This window comes from Uranotaenia lowii, chromosome 2 (assembly GCF_029784155.1).
Source record: "Uranotaenia lowii strain MFRU-FL chromosome 2, ASM2978415v1, whole genome shotgun sequence".
In the NCBI taxonomy this organism is placed as follows: domain Eukaryota; kingdom Metazoa; phylum Arthropoda; class Insecta; order Diptera; family Culicidae; genus Uranotaenia; species Uranotaenia lowii.
Window position 1 is genome coordinate 314,571,884 of NC_073692.1, and position 27,239 is coordinate 314,599,122.

The 27,239-nt window shown below is 36.8% G+C and overlaps 1 protein-coding gene across 7 annotated transcripts in view; it reads right to left on the bottom strand.

Moving 5' to 3' along the window:
• Positions 1–18,320: 18,320 nt before the first annotated feature.
• The window catches only part of LOC129744582 (pantothenate kinase 3), a 61,861-nt gene continuing 52,942 nt past the window's right edge, over positions 18,321–27,239 (bottom strand). For all 7 annotated transcript variants that reach the window (XM_055737196.1, XM_055737191.1, XM_055737192.1 and 4 more), the window contains 4 exons: positions 24,990–25,461; positions 24,626–24,928; positions 24,423–24,558; positions 18,321–19,989 (listed from right to left, as the gene is read on the bottom strand). In XM_055737196.1, the coding sequence (XP_055593171.1) occupies positions 19,792–19,989; positions 24,423–24,558; positions 24,626–24,928; positions 24,990–25,461 (1,109 nt within the window). In that variant the 3' untranslated portion in view covers positions 18,321–19,791. The remainder of the gene's footprint in view (positions 19,990–24,422; positions 24,559–24,625; positions 24,929–24,989; positions 25,462–27,239) is intronic.

A 27,239-nucleotide genomic window follows, 5' to 3' on the forward strand; every position in this document is an offset into this window, starting at 1 on the left:
CAGAAAGGATATCCCGAGTGTTGAATCTGAAGCGGATATTCAAAATTATTATAAAGGTCTTTATAAATCAAGGTCTTTTGGTTGAACAGCATTCAGTGAAATTGAAGTACCAAGCATTAATTTATTCCGGAGAAAAACTTAGGATATAGCAATGAAAGTTGATAAAACAGACAAACAAGAACAAGTATTAAATTAATTTTAAAGTCTTTTCACTGACGCATCTGAAAAAGACCTATGTGTTTTCACTTGCCCCAATAAATGGGACAAATGTATACTTCGATATTTCTTTTTGTCAACATAACTAATTTTTTATTTTATTTTTTTTTTTTTTGAAAAAAATACCTTTTTTCAGAGAATATGAAAGTTGAACTGTGGTGATATTCTTTAGGATTTAACCGGTGTTTCATTTTTGAAAATTAAGATTTACAGTAAAAAAGACACATTATTTTTATTAAGGTTTTGTTTATATGATAATTTCCAGGAATCAAAATGAACTCATGAAACCATCGAAGCCCGTTACAGATTATTTCTGTTCGATCTATTAAATTTAAAAAAATCTGCTTTTCAATTGAATGTTATTCAATCTATAAAATATAACGTAATCCTAAATAAAATCGCAGATCACCACCAACAATGTTCAGGAAATTTTGAAATCAGAACTGCTTCAATTAAAATCTTTAAAATAATGGGTGAATATATCTAAACATATGTTTTCCTCTTTTCAAAACCAATCGTTTCTTTGTTCAAAGTTCAAAGGAATTAAAAGGAATTAATTTGCATTTTTTGCTTGAATAAAAAAAAGGAATTTGCAATACGCAAAATCGCCAAATTTAATGCCGTGACAAGTGCTGTTGGGAACACTTTAAGTTGAAATGAGTACAGTCTTTAACTTAAGTATCAGGCGAATCTTTTTGGATATGATTTTGGTGAAAATATGGATTTTAATTCAAACTGATCCGAAGGATGAGGATGGTGAATAAAAAGCTGTTTGAAAATGGTTAGTAAAGTTTTTTTTTCTTATGTTTTTTTTTATTTCTTCAGCTCTAAAAAATACACCATCCAAAGCTAATTGGGAGCCGAAAGCACTGCGTTAGGCAAAATATTCGGCAAATACTCCAAAAATTGTCCCAATATTAAAAACAATATAACAAAACGGAATAAACTTACTGAATGGAATACAGCAAATGAAATGCACATATTATCAACATACAAATATTTATTGAACAAGTTACAATAGTTGGATTTTAAAAGACCCGTTGAGTTTAATTTCTTTGGTTTAATTTTGATAGAATTGAGTGAAATGATTCGAGTAAAGGGAAAGAAGGGAAATGTAAAGAAAACTAGGAAAAATTTAAAATGGACGCCAAATTGAACATGGTAAGACGAAGTTTACCGGGTCTGCTAGTATCTATATATATAAAAATGAATGTTTGTCTGTCTGTCTGTTCCCTATAGACTCGGAAACTACTGAACCGATCATCGTCAAAATTGGCATCTGGGGGTTTTTGGGGCCGGAGATGGTTTCTATAATAGTTAAAACCCCATCCGACTTAAGGGAGGGGGTGCTTCCATACAAAATTTGTAGTTTTTCGAAACAAATTAAAGTCATGACATCCATTTTCTCGAGATTTTTTTTCCTTTGGGCGGTTTGTTTTTCGTCTCTATGGTCGAGGCGTCGCGAACATACGTCGCGAAAGGATAGTAACCATGGCATAGCATACTGATCAGTGGGAATATTTTGGCGCGTATTTCTCAACCAAGCATATTTTCAATGCGAGGGGTGGCGATATGAGGCCTTGATGTGATTTTTTTCCTACTTGATTCCTAGCTCATTTGTACAGCACATGGTTATGAATGACGCCTAAATGTGATTCAGATTGACATTTTGCCGATCGAAAAAAACATATACATTATTTTTGACAAAATCTGAAATTGATAAGTCATCCATTATAAGAAATTTTCTTTTCTTTGAGGGGTTTGTTTTTTATCTCTATGGTCAAGCAAACGGCGTCGCAAGTGGATAGAAACCAAAACATACAGTTCATTGTCGCTGGAGAAATTCAACAATCAGGCGCCTGTTTCTCAACCAAGTACCTATATTTCTTATGCACGTGGGAGCTATATGCAACCTAGATATGTTTTTTTCTTGCCTAAATGTACACAGCACGTGGAAATAAATGACGCCTAGATGTGACACAGATTGGTATTATATCAATCGAATCAAAACTAATTGAAAGATTTGCAAAAATATTTCCATATTTAGTTCATAGTCATGTAGGTAGCATTTGTTGTTTTAAAAATATAAATTTAGTTCTGATGCTAATGAAATAATGGTATGACACTTTGCGGACAATTGAAAAAAAAATCAGAAAGTAAAGAATTTACATACAATTTTTTAACCCATTTCACCTACAAGGTTATTTTTGCATCATATTGATAAAAGAAATATGAATAAGATGTTTTCTACAGAGGTAGGTCAGAATCATTTTGTTGAACATGTAAAAATGTACTCAACCGAAAAAAAGATCAATAAAATCTGTTCCAACACATGAACTGATCAAGAGCCTTTTCTTTAAATTAGATAAGATAGGCCTGACGTGTTCATAAGTCAAAGGTATCAGTGAAATAAACTGATTTTTATTGACCAAAAGTGAGGGAATTCATTATCCGAAATTTTTTCATTCAAGGAACACTAGAGCATGTTCAAACGTTCAACTTTTCTCTGTTACAAAAAAAATAAAAAAAATGTTTTCTTCTAAAAACTGTTACTCCGGACCTGATACACAACTGAAACGAATTTAGAAATGAAAATGAGAGCTTTTTGTTTTAAATAATTCTGAAAATCAAAACAAATAAATCATCTAAAGCTAATCAGGGGCTGGAAGTGCTCATAATACAGAATTTTAGGAATATACTCAAAAATCTGTCCCGATTCACACTATTGATCGGTTTTCAATATTCTATTTTCATAAAGTACAATGTGCAATAAATTCCAATATGCGAATCTGTTTCTTTCAATTAGAAATTTATATAAACTCGAGCCAGGTAAATCAGCCTACCTTCTTCAAGCAGTGGGGGACAAAATTGGAAAGATGGGGGAACTCCCATGTAAGTATAAGATAAAGAGCTTTTCAAAGAAGGGATCATATTTTAAAAGAGGGTTTTTTTGCGTACGGATATTTGGCATAACTCAAAATTAGATGGGACAAATGTTTTTATGGAAGTTCGTAACTTCCCACTTTGGGAAAAAAGGTGGAAAATCCATAAATATTGACATTATTTGAGTCATTATGAAGCTTTAAAAACAGAGTACAAATTTCAGATCTTGAAAAACAAGTTTAGAGATCAACTTCAGTTAATAATACATACCATCTTTGAATTGCAATTCGGAACTCCAGCTGCAGCTCTCATTTCAAAGTTGTTGGTTCTATACCATGATGAGGTTTGATTAAAAAAAAATGCTTATAAAAATATAAATTTGAATAAATTTTTACAAACTATATTTATTTTTGCAAGGTGTAGCATTGCACACCGGGTCAGCTAGTATATATATAAAAATGGATTTCTGTCTGTCTGTCTACTTCCAATGGGCAAATAAGAATCGGGGAGGGGTGTTCCCATAAATTTTTCGCACAATTCGAGAATTGATCAAGCAAACGGAACCAAATTTGGCATGCGATGATATATGGGTAGGAACAGGCCCGTGCGAAGGTTAATAAATTTTTTTTTTGTTTCGATTATAGTCGTTTTACCATCATTATGGCATTCGCGACTTTATCAACGTTACAGTTGGCGGATCGTTATTGAAAAACTTATCCGGTACAACTGTGTTCGATGTTTACTCTTGGGCTCGAACTCGCGGACATCTGCTCAGGAGACAACAGAATTGCCAACTGAGCTATATCACAGGCCAATAATAATAAAAATCACACTTGATAAGGAAATGAATTGCATTCATTTTCTTACTCATTATTATCACATACTCTAAAAATAATGAATTTTACTGATAGTATAAATCGAAATTTCTAAAACAAATCACCATGAAAGTTTTTCGGTAAGTTATTGATAAATTTTTCAAAACGATGTTCCTTATACTGAACTAGAAATTTACTTCAAAATAATTTCTAAGCAGTTCAGTTTTTAAATTTGAAATAAATATTCCAGAACACAGATTCAAAAGAAAATCTGAATTCTAAAGTACATGTCAAAACAGGTAAAAAATCAATCATGAGTAATTTTTAGGAAATTGTAATTTTATTTATTATTCATCTTAATTTACATTTCTTTTCTTCATTTTCAACTGCAGCGTTGGTTGAAAAAATCCGCTGTAGTGTTTTGAATTTGAAAAAAAATGTGATTATGTTATTTCGAAAAATGTAAAGGATTTTTTTTTGAAAACAAAAATTCAGAATTGAACAACATAAAAAAATATTTCTAAAATATTTAATACCATGGCTATATTATTTAAAATTGAATAAAAAACTGCTGTTGCTGTTTTAATGATTGATTTTGAAGATTTTAGTGTCCTGAACTCAAATATTTTGTCAAATTTAGTTTTGATAATATGGAAATTTGAAATTTGTGAGATTTAAGTGAAATCAATCATTGGTGACTGATTAACTATTAAACCAACATTTTAGAAGACATCTGATTATGATTTTGTTTATTATTGTTGTGTATTCATTCAATTAAGGGGGGGGTAGGGTCTAACACTTTCAAAAAATCGATTTTTTTATTTTTTTATTTTCTTATTGTAAAACATTTCAAGAATGTTGTGTCAAATTTTCAAGTCAATTGAAGCAAAACTGTAGAAGTTATAGGCCTGTATCTCCTCCTATCTAATACTGCAAGAAAGCAAGAGCAGAAACTTTAAACGCGTTTTTCTCGAAAGCACATTTTTAAAGTCCGTGGACATCGTCATTTGAAAACTTCTTATCCGATTCTTTTCAAATTTGGAACATATTTTCTACATATAAAATACCAGACCCCAACGTTTTTCTTTTTTGATTTTTTTTACTTTGGGGAGATTTTAGAGGTGAAAAATGGCGGATTTTTAAGTGAAAAATCGTAGTTTTTACTTCAAACAGCCACAAAAATTTCATAAAAATATTTTTAAGTTAAAAAAAACGTTGGGGTCCAGAAAAACATCTATTTAAAATATTTCGCTCTGATTTTTTGACTTCAGATGATTCTGTGCTGAATTACAGTGTCCACCGAAAATCCTGTTTTCTAAAAGGCATCCTCGAAAATGCTCCGTCACCGGCTCATTTTTCAATATTTTTCTAAGAAAAAATTACTAAATGTTCTTTTAACAATGCTTTGTATAATGCAAAAAATTTGAATACATTTGTTTGAACGATAGCTCTAGAAAAAAATCGTGAAAATGGTGTTTTTTTTATACCCGTTAGACCCTACCCCCCCCTTAAGGAATAATATTTTGAAAAAGATTAAGCATAATCGAAAAAAAAAATAAAATTCAACATTTTTTAAATATTTTGAAAAAATAAATCATTAAAAGTATTTTTTTATATTACTGCAGAAAGTTGAAAAAAAAACTTAATTTCTTTCTTAAATTTATTGGAAACTGCAAAATGCTTAGATTCATGCCTTAAAAAGTATAGTAAATTGAATTTGGTCTAAAACTTCTTTAAACATTCGTTAAATAAGGATAAGTAAACAAAAAGTAACTTTTTTCGCAGAACTCAAAATTACTTAAAGTCTTGATGAAAGTTGATAATAGATTCAAAACTTTAATTTTAGATTGCAATGTTTTGTTTTCAAGTTTATTCAAAAAAAAGTGCTGAACTTCCTTCCCCTGTTTTGAAAAATTATTTCAATATAAAAAAGCTGATCGAATTATTGCATATTTAGATTCAGGGCACTCAAATAAGTCAAAAATATGTTTTAGATGCATTGCCCCTCGGAAAAATACAAATTTGGTGACCTTGATATTTAATTGATGATAAATGATGATGCTAAATTGATGATTAATGACAAATGTAAACTTAAAGTTACACAAACACATATTTAATGGTTTTCATCTATTTATGATGTGCAATTATTCTATCCTCCATCACGTTGATGAGCTTTTTGATGAAAATCAGCTAGCACGTAGCTACTTTTTCGACATTTCACACATAATACGAAAAAATAGAATTTATATGAGACAAGTTTAGAAATTCTGTAGGCTTGTTTATTCTCAAAATCATCCATGAACATGAGAATTTGACCAAAGTAGGCAGATTAGGTGACCTGTAAACTATTTATTTTGGTCAGAAAATTGGATTTTTTGTCTGTACCAGTACTTGTGGTGTGAAAAGGCTGATAAAAAACGAACACTTAATGAAAATTAATTCTTCGACACCAGGAATAGTTTGTCTGATAATAGCACAAAATTACTCTAAATAAAAAAGTCAGATATATATGCTACGGCTTTACCACACCATTTGGTTACAAAGTGTATTCGAACTTATTAAACACCCTGTATATTCGAAAAAATTCTACACTTTGTTTTGTGAATGTGAATGTGAATGCATGCATGGAAATTGATGAAATTTTCAGCAAAGCCGCCTAGTAATGTAATGTTTATATGTGCAAATTTTTGTGGCGTTCTGTCAAGTAGTTTTTGAGAAAGCGTCCCATATAGAAATTATTAGATTTTTATATTTGTCCAAATCAAGACTATTTTAGATAACGTTTTCTATTTTCTGAAGCTTTACCTTTACAATAACTCAAAATTTTTAATTTGGTCGAAGTTATGACTAATTTAGTCGAACGTCTTCCTTCGGCACTAAAATAACATATTTGGCTTCCTGTCACTCCACCCCAGTTTTTGCGTAAAGGAACGATTCCATATCCAATCTAAACAGAGTATCAACTTTGTGGAACCTATTGAAGTGCTGAAGTGGGAAAACGGTTGCATTTGGAGGTAGCCTTTTTTATATATTTACTAGGAAAGTTCACTTTTCGGCTTTTTTCGTTAATTACAATGCCACTAACAGGGTTTGATCCTCATTTATTTTCAAGTGCTCTGGCCAAATTAGGGCTCATTTGAGTAAATTTCCAGCGTGCGCTAGGAATTTTAGTGAAAAAAAGTCAATCTTTACTTGCAAATTTTCGTAGATGTGCTCTAGAAAGCTATCGTTAATATATAATGATGGTTTCATGCACTGTGATTGTTATGACAAGCATCTGTATGGATCTGTTTTAGATAATCGACTAAATCTATTTAGCTGATTTTTGACTCTCAACTTGTAAGTAAATTTTCCGTACAGGTTGGTAGTTTATGCGTTTTTTTTTTCGAACTCCTTAAACAATTTACAATATGAACTCTGGTCGAATATTTTATTTCCTGTTTTTGTTTGTGGGTATTCAACTGGGACTAATAAGAACTTTTCTCGATCGTGTCCAAAAAAATTTGTTAAAAACCACTTGACAGATTATTACCAAATTTTGCACATGTACACATTATATCACTAGGTAGCTTCAATGAAAATTTCATCAATTTCAACCCATGCATTTAGAAATTGTTCACAAAACAAGTGTTGCATTTTTTTTCAAATACACTCCTTAGAAGCACAGCAATCAACCAAGGAGGAAATTAAACGGATTTTTTTTAGATTGATGGCGTACAACCCAAGAAAAGCACTCAATTCGTTAAACAGAAGGGAAACTAGAGGTTTCAGATAGCTCCCCTGAGGATTTGAAAGGGTGTTAAGTTGACATGTATTAGTCATGTACAAAAGCAGTGACAATCGGCATGTTTAGGAAAGAATCATAAATAAATTTGTTGGTTCCCGTTAATATCAATTAGAAATTTCCAAGGTCATCGGAAAAAACCAGATGTGGCTTTTTGGTTTGAGTTGGCTGCTTAAAAATTGTCCCTTGCAATTAAACAAAAAAGTGTGGCTCCGAACATCCGGACAATAAGCGAATTTGTGTGTTTAGTTATTGACGCTCGCCAAAAGACGTTGATAAAATCAGAGAATACAATTTGAGTATTCTCTTGTTCTATTGCTAATACAAGATTACAGGTTCCATTCACCTTGAGAAATAGATGCTTATCAATTTTATTATTTTGTTTCGTTTCATATTTATTTTTGTACGCAAAAAAAAAGTTTTTTAATCCTTTTCAAAATGAATGATTTTAATCAGTTCTTGCGAAGAAAGTCCAATATCGTATACATGGGAACAAACGTTTTAAATCCGTACGACATGTTCCAAAACTGCATTTTACATTTGCACTTCACCCTTGACTTCGCCAAATGCTCCAGTTCCAGTGAAAGAAGGGTGCATGAGAATCGTGCACCACAAAACAATCATCAACTGCATTGCACTTCGAAGAATTCCCACTCCCCCACGCGTACTTCCCGGCTTTCGCTCCTAGAGAGCCAGCCAAATCACGGTCATTCCCGTTGCGCATAAAAGCCATCATGCACTGTGTTTACATCTTGCTGCGTTTCGTTGCATACATGAACCTACATATGCATCGAGTCACATCAATGCATACACCAGGAGGCTTAAAGTTGTTCTTATACAATAAATTTGTTGGAGGATGTAACAGAAAAAAAATCGCCACGCAACACGCACTTCGAGCCAAGTTAACTCATCCCCCCTTTCCTTCCACTTAATGCAGTTCCGTTGCCTTGGTTCTTACAGCAGTTCTCTTTTTAAAGATCTTCCAAATAAACCAGTCTTGCCCAGATCTCTCCTTCTGCTTCCATCCAAGGGCCAGGTCAACCCACTTCCCTTGAACTTTCTTATATGTATCCCGAACTGACATCACGATTTCATGGTTTATTAAATACCTTCCGGAATGCAATGTTTAAGGGGTCAGCATTAAAACTACCATTTAAAAAAAAAATTCAAACGTTTTGTACACCAAGTACAACAGAGCGTAGAGGAATCGCAATTTTCAAGTTGCAACTCACCGCAGAAAATTTACGGCTACGAAATCCGACAAACGCGAACCGCTCGAACCGACGATCGTAACACAAATGAATGACGCATTTTCCTGAATCTGCTCCGGACGTAAGGTTCGAACTCGAAAGCCGACTCCAACATTTGCTAGCCTGTGCTCCTGCTTCACCGCTTGGTGCCGCGGCCACCCCGCCAGCAAGGATCCATGACGAGAGCTTAAAAACACTGAGCAGGGACGTAGAAAAGAGAGGGATTTGGAAGCTTAACATTGTTAAAACTATTTATATTTAGAATTTTTAGAATTTTTTTTGTTCATCCCCATTTTTCATAAATAACTCGACAAATTAAATTTGTTATAGTTGTAACTCAGAACAATGCCAGTCGATGTTAAACGACTGGTAAACGATGTTGAATCATCCGAACAAAATATTAAATTTTCTTAGTAAAAATTGACTCATGTACTTGACTCATGACTTAAAATGTCTTGGATGAATTTGAACGAAACGAAGCTTTTTAGACCCCAGGGTTTGAGCAATTAAAAAATGACCCCGAATAGACTCAGTCTAACGCTACATTAAATCGAGTTGACTTGGGGGCATTTTCTGTCTTAAAAGCTTCCTTTCTGTTCAAAACTCTGCCATGATTCCATGATCCACCAGCAAATTTGAGAGTAGAGATGTACCGAATATTCGGTCGGCCGAATAGGCCGAGTGTGTATTTTAAAATTTATATAGGTACTGTAAATTTTTTCGAATGATGCTGGATTATTCATTAAAAAATCTAAAAGTAATGTGAAAAATGCTACACAATCATCAAAAACTTCTACATGATATATCCAATCAAAACTTTAAATTTCAACTAGATTTTTTTCTTTCTCCTCTTGTATTCAATTCAATTTTTTCAAAACACCGTCCTGAATTGCCCGACTGTTTGGGTACGTGTGGTAATAAGTATGATATGTTTAAAGATATCTTACTCAAATTCGACATTTACAAATTCGATATCAAATAAGCAATTCCAAATTGACATGTTTCGACTTGTGCTGTACCAGATTTCACAGGAACTCAATCTCTGGTAATAGACGCCCTATAAACGACAAGTCATCTGATGTCCTTTCAGTTATTGGTGACATTCTGAAAATCAGAGAAACCACTACTTAAAAAAGATCTTGTAATACATCATTTGGTAATATCATCTGGTTGAAAATAATCGACTCAAACCCATGAGGGGCATTAACAGGAAGAAGAAATTGAAATAATCGCTTTTACATTTTGATTCTATTCGGTAAATCTCTATTTAAGAGTTCAATTGTTTTTTTTTTATTCCAAAACACATATCCTGAATCACCAGTTTATAATTTTTTTTCCTGGAAAGATACGAATTTAAACATTTTCAGCAGAGTTGTTCAGCAGAGAACTTCCTATACAAAATCACAAGTTGGCTAAAATTTAAACAAGATAGCTCAACAACTTTTTCAGAACTTAATAATACATTTTTCCATACAAACCTTTATGTTGGGATTTACCCACGTAGAAGTTATTTTTTTTAATTCTGCAAAAAATCTTGGGTGAGTTTTGAACCAAAATGAAGTTTAATGTTACATGAAGGGTGTTCGGATAAAAAAGTGGTCAAACTAACAAACTAAGGGACCATTCAAATATTACGTAACGCGTTTAGGGGGGAGTGGGTGTATAGTAGGGTGTCCCAAAATTGCATAACTTCTGGAAATCTGGGGGCTCACCCTCCAAATGGTAGATTAGGATGTGCAGAACAAACTTTTGTATGGAGCCGACAAAAATAATCATGTTTAGAGGTTCCGCAAGCGCGATCTTTAAAAAAAAGTCCACTTTCAAAAGATTTGATTTTAAATAAATTCTGGGTCCAAAAATGTTCATAAAATTTATATATTTTATATTTTTTTAATTTTGTTTGAGTTAAAAACTACACGTAAAAAATACAAAATGAACCGAATTTGTATCAAAATGTAAAACTAGCAAGCTATTTTCAAGAAAAAATAATTTTTTGGTCCAAAAATTTTGAATTCAACTGACCAAAATGTGTACCAAGAAGCGTAAAATATTTTTGATACCAATGCCATCAAAAGATGCGGATTTTTGTGCACTTAAACTTTGCTGAACAAAACATGTAGTTTGTATCAACGTGTGAACAGCTATTCACGATTTAATGCTTAACAAAAATCACAATTTAGGATATTTTTTATTTAATTTATCAAATTTGTCTTAATAAATAACTACTTTAAAATCAAAATACTTACAAAAAAATACTTTGATGGTTTAAAGGAGTCACCAGAAGGCCATATGCCGAATTTGAGCAGAATCGAACAGGAAGGGGTTGCACTGAATCTCAAGTGTGAAAGGGATTCTGAGACATAGTGTTCTAAAGAAGCATAAAAAACTAGTTTTTCATCACACATTTTTGTCTTTAGCAATCGATTGCTTGATTATGGAGGTTTTATTAAAATATCAATTAAGACTAACATTTCACTTGAAGACTGCAACTCGATTGGACTTAAAACAAAAAAGTTATGGCTGTTCCAAGATTGTATTTTTGTGGCAAATTGTCGTTTAACACACAATGAGTACTTTTTACTGCGATTGCTTGACTAGGTCATTCTTTTAGCTTCAAATGACCGGGGAATGAATAGCTGGCAAACGAAGTGACTGGTCGTTAAGGAACAGTCAATTGAGTTTGACGGACCAAGAGGCTTCACAGTCACAGCTTCACGCCTCATGACGATGACTTTTGCCAAGCCTGGTACAGACTCCTTATTCACTTTCTTCGGCGCAGAACGGCAGCTAGCTTTGAACTGCTTCTCGCTGCTTACAGTTTTTTGGGTCTTCTGACGGTTTTGCTTAACTATCGTCCAATTTTTCATGTTTCTTCAGGCAGCAAACGCTTTTGAAGACACTCTTTCCCGTAAATTTCCTGGTCGACGGTCCCGGCTGCAACGAAAATGTCGCTTTACAAGCCTCAGGTACAGATAGCTTCCCAAACGAGATATTTCTTGGCAAACTTTGATAGTTTAATATACTTGAAAATGTCTGCCATCTTTATAATACTCTTGTCTAGGAAGCTTCCTAAAGTCCGCCTTGACGTAGGTATCGTCGTCAATTAAACTTTGTCAACAATGTCGTATGCAGCTTCCGAAATCTTGTTTTTGCCGTAAGGTCACAGAGAACAGACGTACAAGCTATTTCACGAAACTTGTGTAAAATTTCCAACGAACATTTTAACCAATTTTTCCTTTTTAGCTTAGTCACCAGATGTCTCCAAATACACCAAAGAGAAATGAGAAAATTTAATTTGTAACTTTTGAACGGCGCAATAGATGGCACTGTTTCAAGTCAATTTCCAACGAATTTTTGGGTGTCAGCATTTGAAATTTTACACACTTTTTTAAAGATTTTTTGTTCGAGCTTGTACGTCTGTTCTCTGTGGTAAGGTTTTGATTTTCATTGCGATTAGCAGTCACTAGTCCGGATCGTTTTTAGGCTTCATGCACGGTTGTTAACGATATTCCCAAATTATTGGCGACATCTCGAACGGAGCGATTGGAATTTCGCTTGAAAGTGCTAGCCACGTTTCTGTTCGTCACTGTGGCTTCCGGATTTCGACTTCCCCCAGATCCCGATCTCCTAGTTGTCGAAATACGTTCCTCGAACACTTTAATTACTTTAGTGACGTTTGATTTCTTATTTATTTTATTTAACAATCTTTGCAGATGCTTCCAATTAGTTACAGAAATTAAACTATCCATTCTAGATTTGAAAACAGATTTCGAAAAATTTGAATCAAATTCACTAGCAAATTCATCAAATTTAACACAACGTACATCGAAAGGGTTGTTTTGGCCGTATAGAGTATTTCCTGAGACAGATTGTGGTAGGGTAGCTTTTTTGTTTTTGTTTTGAAAAATGTAAACACCAACTGGTCGCCCCAATTTGATCTTTGATGGTATTTAAAACTTCTTCAATTAAAATCATTAACATACCTTCATGTCTTAACTTGATATGAATTTATAATTAATTTAATAAAGAATTTATATTCTCCTCACCAAGGTGCGCTTGCAAAACCATTACAATTGCGTTGCCAATTTTATTTCGTTACCATCTGGTCATTGAACATGCGTAATGTTGTTGTTATGTTTAACCTACCACGATATGCCGAGAAAATGTAAACATGAGAAATCAGCTGTTTTATTGAGTTTGACGATGCGAGAGTCTCAGCAATGCCTGGGATCGGGTAGTTCTTAAACGGTAGAAGTGATAACAGTTCTGGACAATCCACGTTGTTCTGCAAGATGTCAAAAATGAAGAGTCGTTGTAAGAATACGCACCTTGATGTCAGCGTCGGTATATTTAGTAGTAAGCAACGTTGTTCGTAAAGCTGAAGTTCAAGGGCGTCGTTCCAAGGTTGGCGTAGAGCGTATCTGACGAAGCATCGTTGTACTCTCTCTATTGCACCGATTGCACCGTCTGAAATGGTGCCCACATTTGCACTCCAAATTCGAGAATGCTACGCACAAGAGCACAATACAGTGATTTCAGACTGTAGAAGTCACTAAAAAACTGCGTGTTCCGTCGTATGAAGCCAAGAACTGCGAAACTTTTGGCTACTGTCGTGGAAATATGCTGGGAGAATTAGAGCTTATTGTCTTAAAGTGATCCAAGGTCTTTGACGACCGATGTGCGATTCAAGTTATTCGTTGACATTTTGTACTCGAAAGTGATGAGACTTCGTTGCAAGGTTGCCGAAAAAAATTCTGTGTTTTTGACAAAGAAAATTCTCGAATTCTGTGATTTGAACTTAAAATTCTGTGAAGTTTTCTGTGACGCTTTTTTATGAAATTCACAGGGAAATCATATCAAACATCAACAAAATGGAAATTTACTACAGTTTTAACTGAAAAATATCAATTTACATTACCTTGTTTCCATATTTTCATAAATTATAGTCAGAAATAAAAAGTCGAAAATGACAAAAAAAAATTGTGATTTTGGAAATCTGTTCAAAATTTCGATATTCTCTGAATTCTGTGAAAATTTTAAAAATTCTGTGATCTGTGACACAGATTCTGTGATGGAATTTTGCTCAAAATTCTGTGACAATACAGACAATGGTCCGAAAATCAATCAAAACAAACACTCAGGATGCGTTTCCTGTTGGAAACATTCCGATTGTATAATGGGATAGCGCCTCTCGCTACTGCTTCGCCTGGCTGGTATGCAATCTCGATCAGCGCTCCTATCAGCTATGCAAACCGAGTCGCATCATTCAGAATCATCGGTTCAGCAAACATCGCATATCGGAGATGATTGAGATACAAACTGATCCATTCTGAATGTAGCTCACTCAGTATCTGCCTGAATTATATGAAATTCAAAATTATTTTTTGCAGGACGAGAAAAATCAAACAGTTGTGCGGGACACCATAAATTCTCAGTAGTTTTAACGTGACGTACGACATTTTAATAAGAGAACTTGTAAAAATTGAAAAACACGGCGAAAGTGAACATCTTTCCCTCACAAACACAACTGCAATTTGATTTTGATCATACTGATGTTAAAAAACGTTATAACAACAAATAAATTTATTAATTTGCTTTATATCAAATCAAACAAAATACGCTAATGATCGGCTTCATGTATCATTCACTCACTGCCTGATCCATTCACTCCTGATCGAAGACCAACAAGATTCGCTATATGCATTGCGCATTGGTGATATTCCAATTTGATGATGGTGCTGCGCTGTTTTGACAGCAAGCATCGTGCGAGGTGATCTGTATTTTAGCGATGAATTGAACGATCGATGATCGGGTAGGTCCAGTAGCAATCAATAACGAAACCCGACCGCTGTACGTTCAGGTGCGAAGTGCAATCAGAAACATTCATTGAAAATGAGTGATATTCAAAACACTGAATACAGATTTTTCTGTGATTTCGGCAACCTGGCTTCGTTGTCGAGTGAACGTGATGGTAGTACATTTGATAATATTCGGAGTCATGCCGTTTTCATGGCACCAATCTGACAGACTGTCAATGTCCTTTTGAAGAGCGCAGCAGTCCACTAACGAAGAAATTTTCGAAATATTTTGAGGTCGTCGGCGTACAGCAGTTTTTCTGACTCAATAGTAGCATTCAAATCGTTGATGAAGAGAAGGAATATCAGAGGTCCCAGGTGACTTCCCTGAAGTACTCCCGAGGTAATTTTGAAAGGTGTCGAGTAAACAGAGCCCAGTCGTACGAAAGCGGCCAACGAAATACGAAGTTATCCAATCGCAGAGCAAATCAGGTAACCCCAATCGCCGAAATTTTTCAACAGCCAAATCATGCGGTACCTTGTCGAAAGCCTTACTCAGATCAACTTGTTTACGTTTATCAAGCCTGTTAACTAGTTTCGATACGTACGTCATGAGGTTGGTGGTCCTGCAGCTTGTCAATGTCGATCAGGCGGCAGCGATTTTCGTAGCTGGGAAGTCGAAAAGGGTCTTGCCAGTTTAAGTGTCGAAGGGCATACCTCAAAAAACGTCGTTGGATGGCTTCGATGCGGTCAGAACCGTTTTGATAATATGGGCACCAAACCGCAGATGCATATTCGAGGATCGATCGAACCAGGCTGCAGTAAAGACTCTTCAGGCAGTAGTAGTCCTTAAAGTCCTTCGTCATGCGGAAAAGAGGACCCAGGCTTCTGGAGGCTTTGTCAACGATATAGTTGGTGTGATTCTTAAAATCCAGCCGCGCGTCGAAGATCACACCAAGATCTTTCACGTGTTGAGCTCGAGAGAATTGTTGAACATTATCGAGAGAGGGATGGACAAAGACTCAGCTCATTTTTTACGGTGGGATGCCATCCGGACCTGGACCTTCCGTTTCGTCCAATAAAGCCATCTTATGAAACACATCATTCGGAGAAAAATTGAGCATACTTTGGTTGAATTCTCGATTCCGCAAATATGATTCTGACAAAGGTGGTAAATTATGGTGGTTGTATTCGATGACTTGCGGTACATCCTGGATACTCTTCCGTTTTCTGATGTAAGACCAAAATTATGCAGCATCAGAACGTGAATTGCCTTGAATTGCCATTCATGTATTCGAAAAAACTCGTGACATGCATAGAGTTGTAGGCGCTCTCTAAGTTACGTAAATCGTGCGTTCGTCGTTGTGGATTCTTTTTCTTGTTTTTCGAAGTCGGTTGCGTAGGTTACGTAGTTCAGGATTCGACCAAGGTTGGCGCACTGCAGTACGTGCACTTCGTGTTTTAATTGGGATATCATCTCGAAAAACTTCGTTCAGTGTGTTAAAATATTTCCACCACGTGATCGGTTGAGCCACTTAGCATATTTCGCCACATTCAACGATTTTGCTATTTCTGCGTGCATGTAGTTTGGATTTTCACGACGCATGTACATAATTCTAATTCGTAGCTCCTCTTGCATGGACGCCATTTTGAAAACAAAAGATTTAATAGAAGTATCATTCAACACACACACCTACAAAATTAGGGGTATTTAGGTTTTTTATATGAATAATTAGAAAAAATACGGCGAATTGAAATTGACCATTTTTTGATCCAAACACCCTTTACTTAGGGAAGGAAAATTTTCTGAACCACAGGAACTTTAAAATTAGAAAAAAGTTATTGCCTTACAGAAACGAACAATTTGAGGTGTATGTATGATAAATTTGTCTCCAAAACCCCCTCTCTTAGTCAATTCCTCCTACGACCCTGACACAAAGCATACATAAAAGAAACTACCTACATACCTATGTACAATGTCATGTTATGCTGGGCCGTCGTCGACAACGCTGACGATGACGATAGTTTGAAGGTTGACTCGCCGGCCGGGAAGAGCGAATGTGTAGCAACAACCTGCGTACACCATCCCCAGTTCCCCTCGCTGCAGGCCCACAGTTCATGGATCATTCGTGGGTTCATGGGTTCGGAAGGGGTGGTCACGGCACGGTCAGCAAGTCTTGTCTCCCACAATTGGTTACAAAATAAACAACCATTAGCCCATCCAGTGCCAACTGAGCGCGAAATGACCCTGGAAATGCGCAACACCATCATGGATTTTCTGCGAAAAACTCTCACTCTTGTGCTCTCACGGAAACATGGTTGGGGCGGTTGTGGCAGTTGGGTGGATGCGGAAGTTGGTGGGTGGGCGGTCTTTCCCGTGAGTGCCATGTGCTTGGGTCGCTCTCGCTCTCTGTCTTTTTTCCGGGAACCGGGGAACTCATGCTCAGTGCATTCGATGCAGTTGCGCCACCCAGATGATCTCACACACGTTGGATGCATATTTTCCACAAACCTCCGGACTCTATAGGGGTTAAAGATTTTTGTGAGAGCAACCGCCCGGCAACCGGGTATTTTCGTATAGGGATGCTAACGAAATTTCTTTTATGGGGATGCAAAAGAAATTTATGTTATTTGAAAGTTGACGATGACAAATGTGTAGATCTATGTTGTGTATATGAAATGCTTATTTTGAATATAACCTCGAGAAAAACGAGATCCTATATCACGTTTAATCAGTAGGAATGCGACCCAGATGGATGTCATAAACGTGACACTGTTTACCTTCGACATTGATATAGTCGGCAGATCATGGAGGAGATCTACCGCAAACTGAAACAGGAAGTGTGGATGCGAAAGATGGATCCAGAAGGTGGCGAAGACTTGAGACTGCGACTGACCTGCAACACCTAACTAATCAACCAATAACTTTAGACAATTGACTAACTTTACGTCTGTTTTTTTTTTGTAATAAGACTTTTTTGTTAAACATTTAGTATTTTGAGCTGTTTTTTTATGTATAGTCAACCTTAATGTTGAATGATATTTTTTAGTTAAAAGTGATTTTTAAAACTACCTACACGTTGTAGAAAAACAGTGAAAGTGCATTGCAATTGTTTATTCTTCAGTTTTCATGTTCAGACAAACATTGATTTTTAAAATTAGTTCAATATTTTCTTTGAATTGAATAATAATATTTCGAAAAACTGAAAGCTAACTTCACGCTCAAAAATACCAAATTCGCAAGTTTTTATCCAGCGGTTGTCAAGTTACTAAACTATAAATTTCGGAGTTTTCCCTTTTAGATTTCTTCTTCTGTATTAAATGAGCACTTTCAATCGGGTAAATTCAGGAACAAATCTGGGTTTCTCCAGGGTTATATCTTAGAACAGGTCTGATCTTCTGATAAACTAAATAAATAATAATGTTAACTGTGACAACTAGAATCAACATTGGTAATTTAGGACTTCACGAAGACCATGCCTGATGAAAAATGATGAAGAATATATGTAAATGTTCACATTAAATATATAAATGGAATGTGATATTTCAAACGGTCAGAAAACTCACAAACACTAGATCGATTGCAATAGATCCAATTTCAATATACTATGTTTTATTCTCAAAAAAGTTTCTTCAAAACGGCTTGACAATAGACAAATGCAAAAAAGGAGAAGAAAAAAGTGATAACGACGATCGACTGTAACAATCCAGAGAAGTTGAAAAAAGAAACACAAATTGATCAAAAGGTGAATAAATAAACTTTCGTTTTGGTTTACGCTTGAAATAAATAAAAATGATTGCGGAAAGAAATATGTACAGCAGAAATGATAGTAAGTTGTGAATTCAGAAAAATATAACTATGCTATTTCATGGAGTTTTCTACGTGGTAATTGAAATTATCACACAGCTGACTCCATGATTGTGCTCTTTGAAAAAGCTTTGTAAAGTGTTTGTTATGATTCAATAGCCAACTAAGCGGAAAATTGTAGTAATCTTTTAACCAATTGGTACCTGTTCTGTTCAACAAAAAAATTGTTATAAACAAATTAAATATTATCCCAATCGATATCACTTCTCACATTTCTTATTTCAGCGTTGAAATACCTAGTCTTTCTAAGATCGATGGTTCAAGCACTTATAGTTTTTTAGAGATATTTTTTGAATGCTGTTTGAAGTAACGTTGAACTAACTTGGAGAAAAAGTTTAAGATTTAATAAATTTAGCTTACACCTTATAATAGAACAGCGCAAATATTACATTTGCAGCTCATAGCGTAACATAACTTTTCAAGGTCTCATCATAGAATAGTACGAACAAATGGAAATATGATTTCGAAGTTTTTAACTTTTCTCAGTTCCCAAATTAACCTAGAGTTCAACTTATACGTTGTATAAACTTTAATTTTAAACTAAAATCAAACGGCTTATCAGTTACATAATTTCGTACAAAAATCAGCATTCACGCTTCGGCCATTCCTTTGTAAACAGGCAAACTTGGTAAAGTAGGACTAAACTTACACAATAACCTACTTTCCCTATTTTTTTTTTTTTTTTGTTGAAACTGAAGCGAAATTTAAAATGATTGTTCCTAAACAATCAGTTCAGCCATATACACGACCTAATCTTAACCAACAGAACATAAGATTGTCTAGTCGAAGACGTAAACGCACCTCACGAGATGTATATCTTACTTTATTACTCAACCGGTGATATAGAATTGCAGTGCCCTAAAGCTAGATCTTATCGAATGTATTCCACTGCCCTTCTACGCTTATGCAATATTGTTTCCTGCTCTATTCTTCGATTTGTAGATTTGGTTATATTCTTAATCATATGTTTTTCTTGTAAAATCCGTCGCGTTATTCTTGATTTGTGTGATTTTCTTCTGCTTATTTCGATACACCGATGATGGTGGACTCTTTCGTTCACTTACCTCCACTTCGGCCTAGCGACCGAATAGCACCATTCCAAAAGTAGCTGCCAGGCTTTAGCAAGCATGCTAGTATTGAAACGTTAGATTTTCGTGTGTGTGTTTTTTTTTTTTAATTTTTACAGTAGTTCAGATTCGCTGTTAAAATGCGAGTGAAGCTCACCGTTGAACTGCAGCAAGCATCCGATAGCACCAAAATAACCTTCGTGCTCCAAGAATAGAGCCTTGAGCGTTCCCTTGGACCAGTAGTCCATGGCGTATGCCAGCAGTTTCATCGAGATCGGATTGACCCGAAGGAAGTTGCCCACGAAGACCACCTTGAAGACAAAGAAATAATAATAACGATGGTAAGTAACTAAACCTTTTTCTTTTAATATGATTTCTTCTGCGAATGCAAATCTATCTTGGTAAATTAAAACGATTCCAAAATCTCTCGACAAATTTTTTTTCAGACAAAAAAGCTCTCTTGAAGAGACAGTGGAGTATAAGAGTTCGTCGATCATAAACCTTAGATATCGAGTTAGCTTTGTGATCGACGAATGCCAAAATTCTGGCTAAACACAGACTGTTTAGAGTGATAAAACTGCAATGTATCCGGTAGCTTCCCGTGCAGTAAAAAAATGTTCTTAGCGGCATGCACCACCGGGGAGTATTCGAATATCTGAGTACCGCAGGACCAAACTAAAAGGATACAAGAAGGCCGGACCACGGTGGAAGTAGATTGACCTCAATGGCGGGCAAAAATGACGAACCTAGCATTCCAAGTTGATGAAAGGGCTGACCTCGAGTCGTGAGAGAAGACATGGCCTCGAGTTGTTAAAAGAAGGGGTAGGTATGCGGGTTAACCTCGAGTCGTTATGAGGACAGGTCATATCTCTAGTCGTTAGAGAAAATATCAGGCCTTGATTCGTCGAGTCGTTAGATGAGAGATCAGGCCTCGAAGCGTCAAAAGGAGCGGTGTGTGCGTAAACCTCAAGTCTACCATGTGAAGTCAGATCTCAAATCATTAGAGAAGGTCAAGGCTCGACTAGAGAAAAGTTATGTGTTAATAGACTGAGTCGATTTGGGATCATTTTTAAATTTCTCAAACCCTGAGGTCTTAAAAGCTTCGTTCGGTCCAAAACTCATCCATGATTTTTTGCAGAATTTTTAAGTAACGATTACATGAGTAAATTTGGACTTTTAGATTTGTATGGGAAAATCGAATATTTTGTACTGAAAAATCAACATCATTTTTGTTTCTTCTGTGGAACCGAGCCTACTAGTGGTTTTTGTACCAATTTATAAATTTCTTACAGGAAATTTTCCGCTGAACAACTTTGTCGAATATCATAACTTCGTATCTTTTTAGACAAAAAAGTTATTAGCTTACCAGGTGTATGTCTTTTGGCATTGATAAGCAATTGCAAGACCACTTTTCATGCCATACTTCGTGGGGCACAAGCAGTGGTGTCAATTGAATTCATTATTTATCAATCCAAAAAGATATACACCTGTTAAACAGCTTATAACCTTTTTGTCTAGAAAGATACGAAGGTATGATATTAGACAAAGTTGTTCAGCGGAGAATTTCCTTGAAGGAATTTATAAATTGGCACAAAAACCACTAGCAGGCTCGGTTCCACAGAAGAAACAAAAATGATGTTGATTTTTCAGTACAAAATATTCAATTTTCCCATACAAATCTAAAAGTTCAAATTTACTCATGTAAACGTTACTTAAAAATTCTGCAAAAAATCATGGATGAGTTTTGGACCAAAACGAAACTTTCAAGACTTCAGGGTTTGAGAAATTAAAAAATGACCCCAAATCGACTCAGTCTAATGTGTTAACCTTTTTTTAACCGTTTACCTCGAATCATTACGAGGAGAGGTCGGATCTTTAGTCATTAGAGTAGAGATCAGGCTTCGAGTCGTGTAGGGAAGAGGTATGTGTGCGTAAACCTCGAGTCATTACGAGGAAAGATCGGTTGACGTGTCACTAGCCGGGTCATAAAGAGAAGAGGTATTGCAAGAAGTGGATTCGTGAAATCGTGGTTGTGGTCGTGGTCGTAAATGGAAGATCGTCGGACCGGATCCAAGAGGAGGTCATCGAACTGGTCGCCATGGTACGACGCCTAGTCGGACCCGTGTAAGTTCGCCAGAGCCGAGAATTCTCAGGCAAAGTCATAAGGAAGTGGAAGGACCAACTCATTAAGTCATTTGGTATAATGGCAGTCTTGAAATCATTTTTCAGAAAATTAGTGTAGTTTGGTTGTAGTATTGCAATAACTAATATTTCCAAATTCGTACCACGTGCAATTGTTCTTTTTGCGACATTCGTCTTACGAAACTTTTCAAGACAAATATTTTTCCGCTTTTTAACACTGCTAAAATGGAAAAGTGGAACCGTCATTTTGTTTCGTCGGAGGAAGAACCTCATCGAATATTCGACATGCTGGTATACGGTGGGGTTATTTTCTACCAGAACGGCAAACAGGTAAGTAAACAAACATTTTTGACTACCTTGTATGCGAAAAATGCAATGGGTTTAGGTATGACTGACAGTTCACTATCGTTAAATAGAGGAAGATGCGTGGAAACGAAATTTGGAACCTCAAACCGAAATCTGAATCTGAAGTTTCAAAATCTGAAATCCAGAACCCCGACATTCTGAATCTAAAATCTGAATCAGAAATTTGAATCTCGATAAGCAATATGAGATCTGAATGAGCCTAATATATGAATCTGAAATCTTAAAAATAAATGTCTGTTTGTCTTCAACAGGCTCAGCCATCTTAGGATCTAAACAGTTGAAATGGACATGGACATGGATGCTCATTAGGGTCAGATATGAAGAAAAATGTTTTCAGATTTTCGAATGACCCTTAACACTGATTCCATCGGACGGACGCGTAGCGTAAGTAGGTGGATTTATTTCGAATATTTTGGGGAAAAAATGATGATTTTGGTTGACCTCCGACAAACGTTTTCTGTTTTGGGTATACCCAGAGTTCACTATCCCTAGGCAATATAGGAAAAGCGCTTTGATGCGCGTTACTCAACGGGATAGTAAAAAGCACAAGCTCATTTCCGTTTTAAAACAGCACAAAAGTGTCCCAATCCACGTGCTGAAAATCGATCGGCCATCAAAAGGCATGCAATCGAAGATTCGTCAATTCCGGTTAAGATACTGCGAACCACGCCCGAAGTTGTCGGTTAGTGTCCAACGAAAAATCATGGACGGGTGTATTCCTCCCAGTCGAACTCAAAGTTGGGAGCTGCCACTGAAATGTTGTTTGGAGCCAAACAACTTAATTTTGAGTTTAGAAAAAGGAGCGTGTTCAATTCTACGAACTGCACAAAAATCTCGGCAAAAAGTATACAGTACAACATTTTAATAGTGAAAATGTGGCGACCTCCACTATTTACCATATCCTAAAATCCCCAAAAGCTATGGAAAAAGGACTTCGTTCTCTTTCTCGTCCCTTCAACAACAAGGATTCACTGATGCTGCCAAAAAGTTCAATAGTTCTTACCAGTACATTGGCAAGACATTGAAAAATGTTGGAATTAAGTTCCGAAAGGAGACAAAGGCCGCAAAATACACTGAAGATCAGTTTGACTCCAGTTTGGCTATTAATCAAGATGTGTACCAGAATGAATGTTTGAAGAAAATTTTGATGCCGATTCTTCACAAACATCATGCAGATGGACAATACGTGTTTTGGCCGGATAAAGCGTTATCGCATTATGCCAAAAAACACAATCCTTCGTGAATACCCATTCGATCCCATTTGTACCCAAGAACCACAACGCGACAAATTTGCCTCAGTGTCGCCGAATCCAAGATTTTTTTCGGAGTTTTGAGCTCTTTAGTGTACAAAAATAATTGGAGAGCAAGAACTGCAAACAATTGATTGGTAGAATCAAGAGATGTACTCACAAAGTTGACATGAAGGCAGTAAAACGCTCATGTTGCGACAACAAACGGAAGCTTCAGCGAACAGCCGATAATGGGCCGAGTAGGACGAGTCGAGTAACTCGACTCGACTCCAGTCTCTGTCGAGTCGAGAGAAATGTCGTATTACGGTAGTCGAGTGAAACAACTGAGTCACGAACCTTCAAGCACTCGACTCAGTCGAGCTACTCCACTGAAATTCGACTCGACTCGACTACTGTAATACCAAAATGGCTCAGTGGCATCCGCTATCAAGCGGTGTACAAGAGCTGTTTTTTTCCATTTGTCCCAAAATTGATGAACATTTGTCAGAGCGGAAGGTTTACCAATGACTTACCCTCGGACCACAGGATCTACGACCATTTCGAAAGGATTCAGGTTGCTAATATGCTCCGGTGAAAAGCGACGAAAAAATCGACCAGAGCACGCATATGATTTCGGGCCACCAATATTTTTTTTGTTCTTTTTTTTTCTCAAGAGGTTTTAAGCTCCAGTGGCTTATTCATCCCGAATGAGCCACCAATCCAATTAGAGCTGATAATTTGACTCATAAAAATCCACTAATACAATATGATCGACCCTTGTATATGAATCCAGAAAAGATGTTTGGTTTTCAATATCGAATTAATAAGGGATTAATCATCCGCGAGCATGAAAATCCCGGAAGAAAAAAACAACAAAATCGAATTAATATTAGAAGCTACCTGAAAAACCTGCATTAATACGATTGAGCTCTTTTCGTATATTTGCAAGTGAGTTTTACAACCGCATCGTATCCGTTAACAAAAGAAAAAAAATCAAGACAACTCACCCGATCGATTTTCTCATTGCTGGCACACATTCGTGCGATCGAACCAATGTTGTTGGTGATGGTCACCAACGTGGCATTGGCCAGATCTTCCCGGGACACGCTGCTACGCCGTTCTTCCAGATTCATTTGACCGAAGCTGAAATGAAAAGCAAGGTGTTGAAGGTTGTTTTTACTCATTATTTTTTAAACCTGTGCAAGCTCACCTCGACGCCACCAAATCTCCCGGCAGCCCAAACCGTTCGTAATCACCGCCGTAGATGTCTTTCACCAGCTTATCCACCCGCTTGTGGTCACCCTTGGTGGCCAGCTGGATGGCCTCCTCGAACGAGTTGCACCCGGTCAGCAGACAGCACAACCCCAGGAATGTTCCTCCGCCCAGGCTGGTGCCGGAAATGCGCTTGTAGTCCTCCGACCCCCGGACAGACAGGACCGACACCCCCGAGCCCACGTTTACCAGAATGAACGGATACGGTTGACTAAAGTCGAACTTTTTCTTTGAACTTATACTGGAAGAAATTAAAAAAAATGTTTCTAAAAATCTAACATATTTATTCCCAAGGTTCTCACCTAATATCACTAGCTTTCTCCCAGTAGTAACACTCGCATGGATTGTGCGTTTCCGTGAACAGGATACCCTTGATCAGCGCATCCAGTTCGTCGAATTTGGCCAGCTTCATGTTGACCTCCTGGCGGAAATTGTCCTCGAACTTGAATGCCCCGCCACCGGTGGCACAAACCGTGGTCACCAGTTGGGCCATTCCCTTACGCTTGGCCAGCGCCAGGAATTTGTCCATTTCGGCCGTCGGGAAGCGAATGAAGTGGAGCGATCCACGGCGGCCCCGAATTTCCACGTCGTCCATCTGCAGATGGGTATCCCGGTGCCCGGTTTTCCCGTAGGCCGAATGTTTCGTCAGGTACCGCCGGATGTTGCGCAGGATTTTCGCCTCCTGGTCCAGCTCATCCGGGGTGATATCTTTGGGTTCGAAGTACACCAGCTTCGTCAGGGTACCACCGATGTCCATGCCGAACCATGGCATCGCTGCAAAGGAGAAGAGCGAAGAAGATGGATGTTGAGATTGATCGAATAATATGTGGAAGTGAATGTTTCGTAAGTCTTCCAATTTTCTTAGAATAGAGATTTTTCTTTGTAGCGTGTAAAGAGTGTATCGAAAATTAACTATAAACATATTTGGGCCTTCTACTTACTAACGCGTGAACGCGCACAACTGTGCTCACTTGTATGTAGCAACTTGATCTGTTGAGAGTGAACCAGCGCTTTGTTTACGTTCGAAACATTCGTTTCTCCCAAAATGTCGCGAATTAAAAAAGAAGTTAAAATTCGTGTGTTGGACACTTGGATGCGAGAGAAGGGCATCTCGATGAATAAAGTCGCGAAACGTTTCGGCATTCATCCGGCGAGCGTAAAATTCATCATCCACAAGTTCGGGGAACACCATACGTTCGATGATTTGCCAGGAAGAGGCAGAAAACCAGGACCATCTGACCCAAATCTGACCGTAAGGTAATCAACATCATCAACCGGAATCGATCGATGTCCATACGGGATTTGGCGAAAAAAGCTGGGACATCGATCGGAATGGTTCAGCGGATCAAGAAGCGGAACAACCTGAAGACATACAAGAGGCAGAAAGTGTCCATACAAACGGCTGAACAAAAATCAAGAGCCAAAACCAGAGCATCGGATTTTGCAGAAGCCAGATGCGTGCATTCTCATGGACGATGAAACTTATGTAAAAGAGGATTCCAATACTCTTCCGGGACCACAATTCTACATTGCAGCTATTGGGGCGGATGTGAGTGACCACGAGAAGTCGATTGAGGTGGAAAAATTTGGTCAGAAAGTGCTTGTGTGGCAGCCAATCTGCTCCTGCGGATTGAAGTCGGCGAGTTTCTTTACAAAAGGTACAATAAATGCCGATATCTACTAAAAGGAGTGTTTGCAGAAAAGGTTGCTGCCACTATATAAGAAACATACGACTCCAACATTGGTCTGGTCGGAGGCGCTACGCTAAATCCACTCTTAGATGGTTTGAGGATAACGATGTAGATTTCGTTGAGAAAGATATTAACCCACCAAACTGCCCCCAGCTTCGCCCCATAGAACGATATTGGGCTATCGTCAAGAGAGTTTTCAAGAAGGATGGTAAGGCCAATAGGACCATGGCGAATTGGAATGCTGCGGCCAAGAAGTGTGATCAATTAGCTGTACAAAACCTAATGAAACGCGTCAAGTCGAAAGTCCGAGAATATTACCAATAATTACATTTTTACTTGTATTTCTTTATAAACTGTAAGAATAAGCTTTTTAAAACACTTCCGAACTGTTTCTTTGTTTAAATCATCAATAAAATCAATACAATGATAAAAAAATGTGTTTATAACTTATTTTCGATACACTCCTTATATAGCTTTGCTTAGAATAGTGAGCGATTTCAAGATTTTTATCGTTGAGTAGAATGAATTAATTTACACGTAAAAGTAAATGTATTTAATAGCGACACGTTATCTAAACATACGGGGAAATTGTGCTTAACCTGAACTTTCCTTTTTTCTCAAACTTAAATCCTTTTTCAAATTCCGGAGAAGGAAGTTGCAAGGAAGTCATGATATTGATTCCGGTTCAGAGTTCAACACTCGATAATCTGAACAAGTGGATCATTAGACGAAACTTGATAGGGGAAGCAGCTGAAAAAAAAACTACTCGATAACCTTGAGTGTTGCTCGGCGTTTCTGCCACGAGTCTCGCCGGCTATAATCAAGTTCCGTTATGTGTTTCCTTTTCACATGCGACTGCGC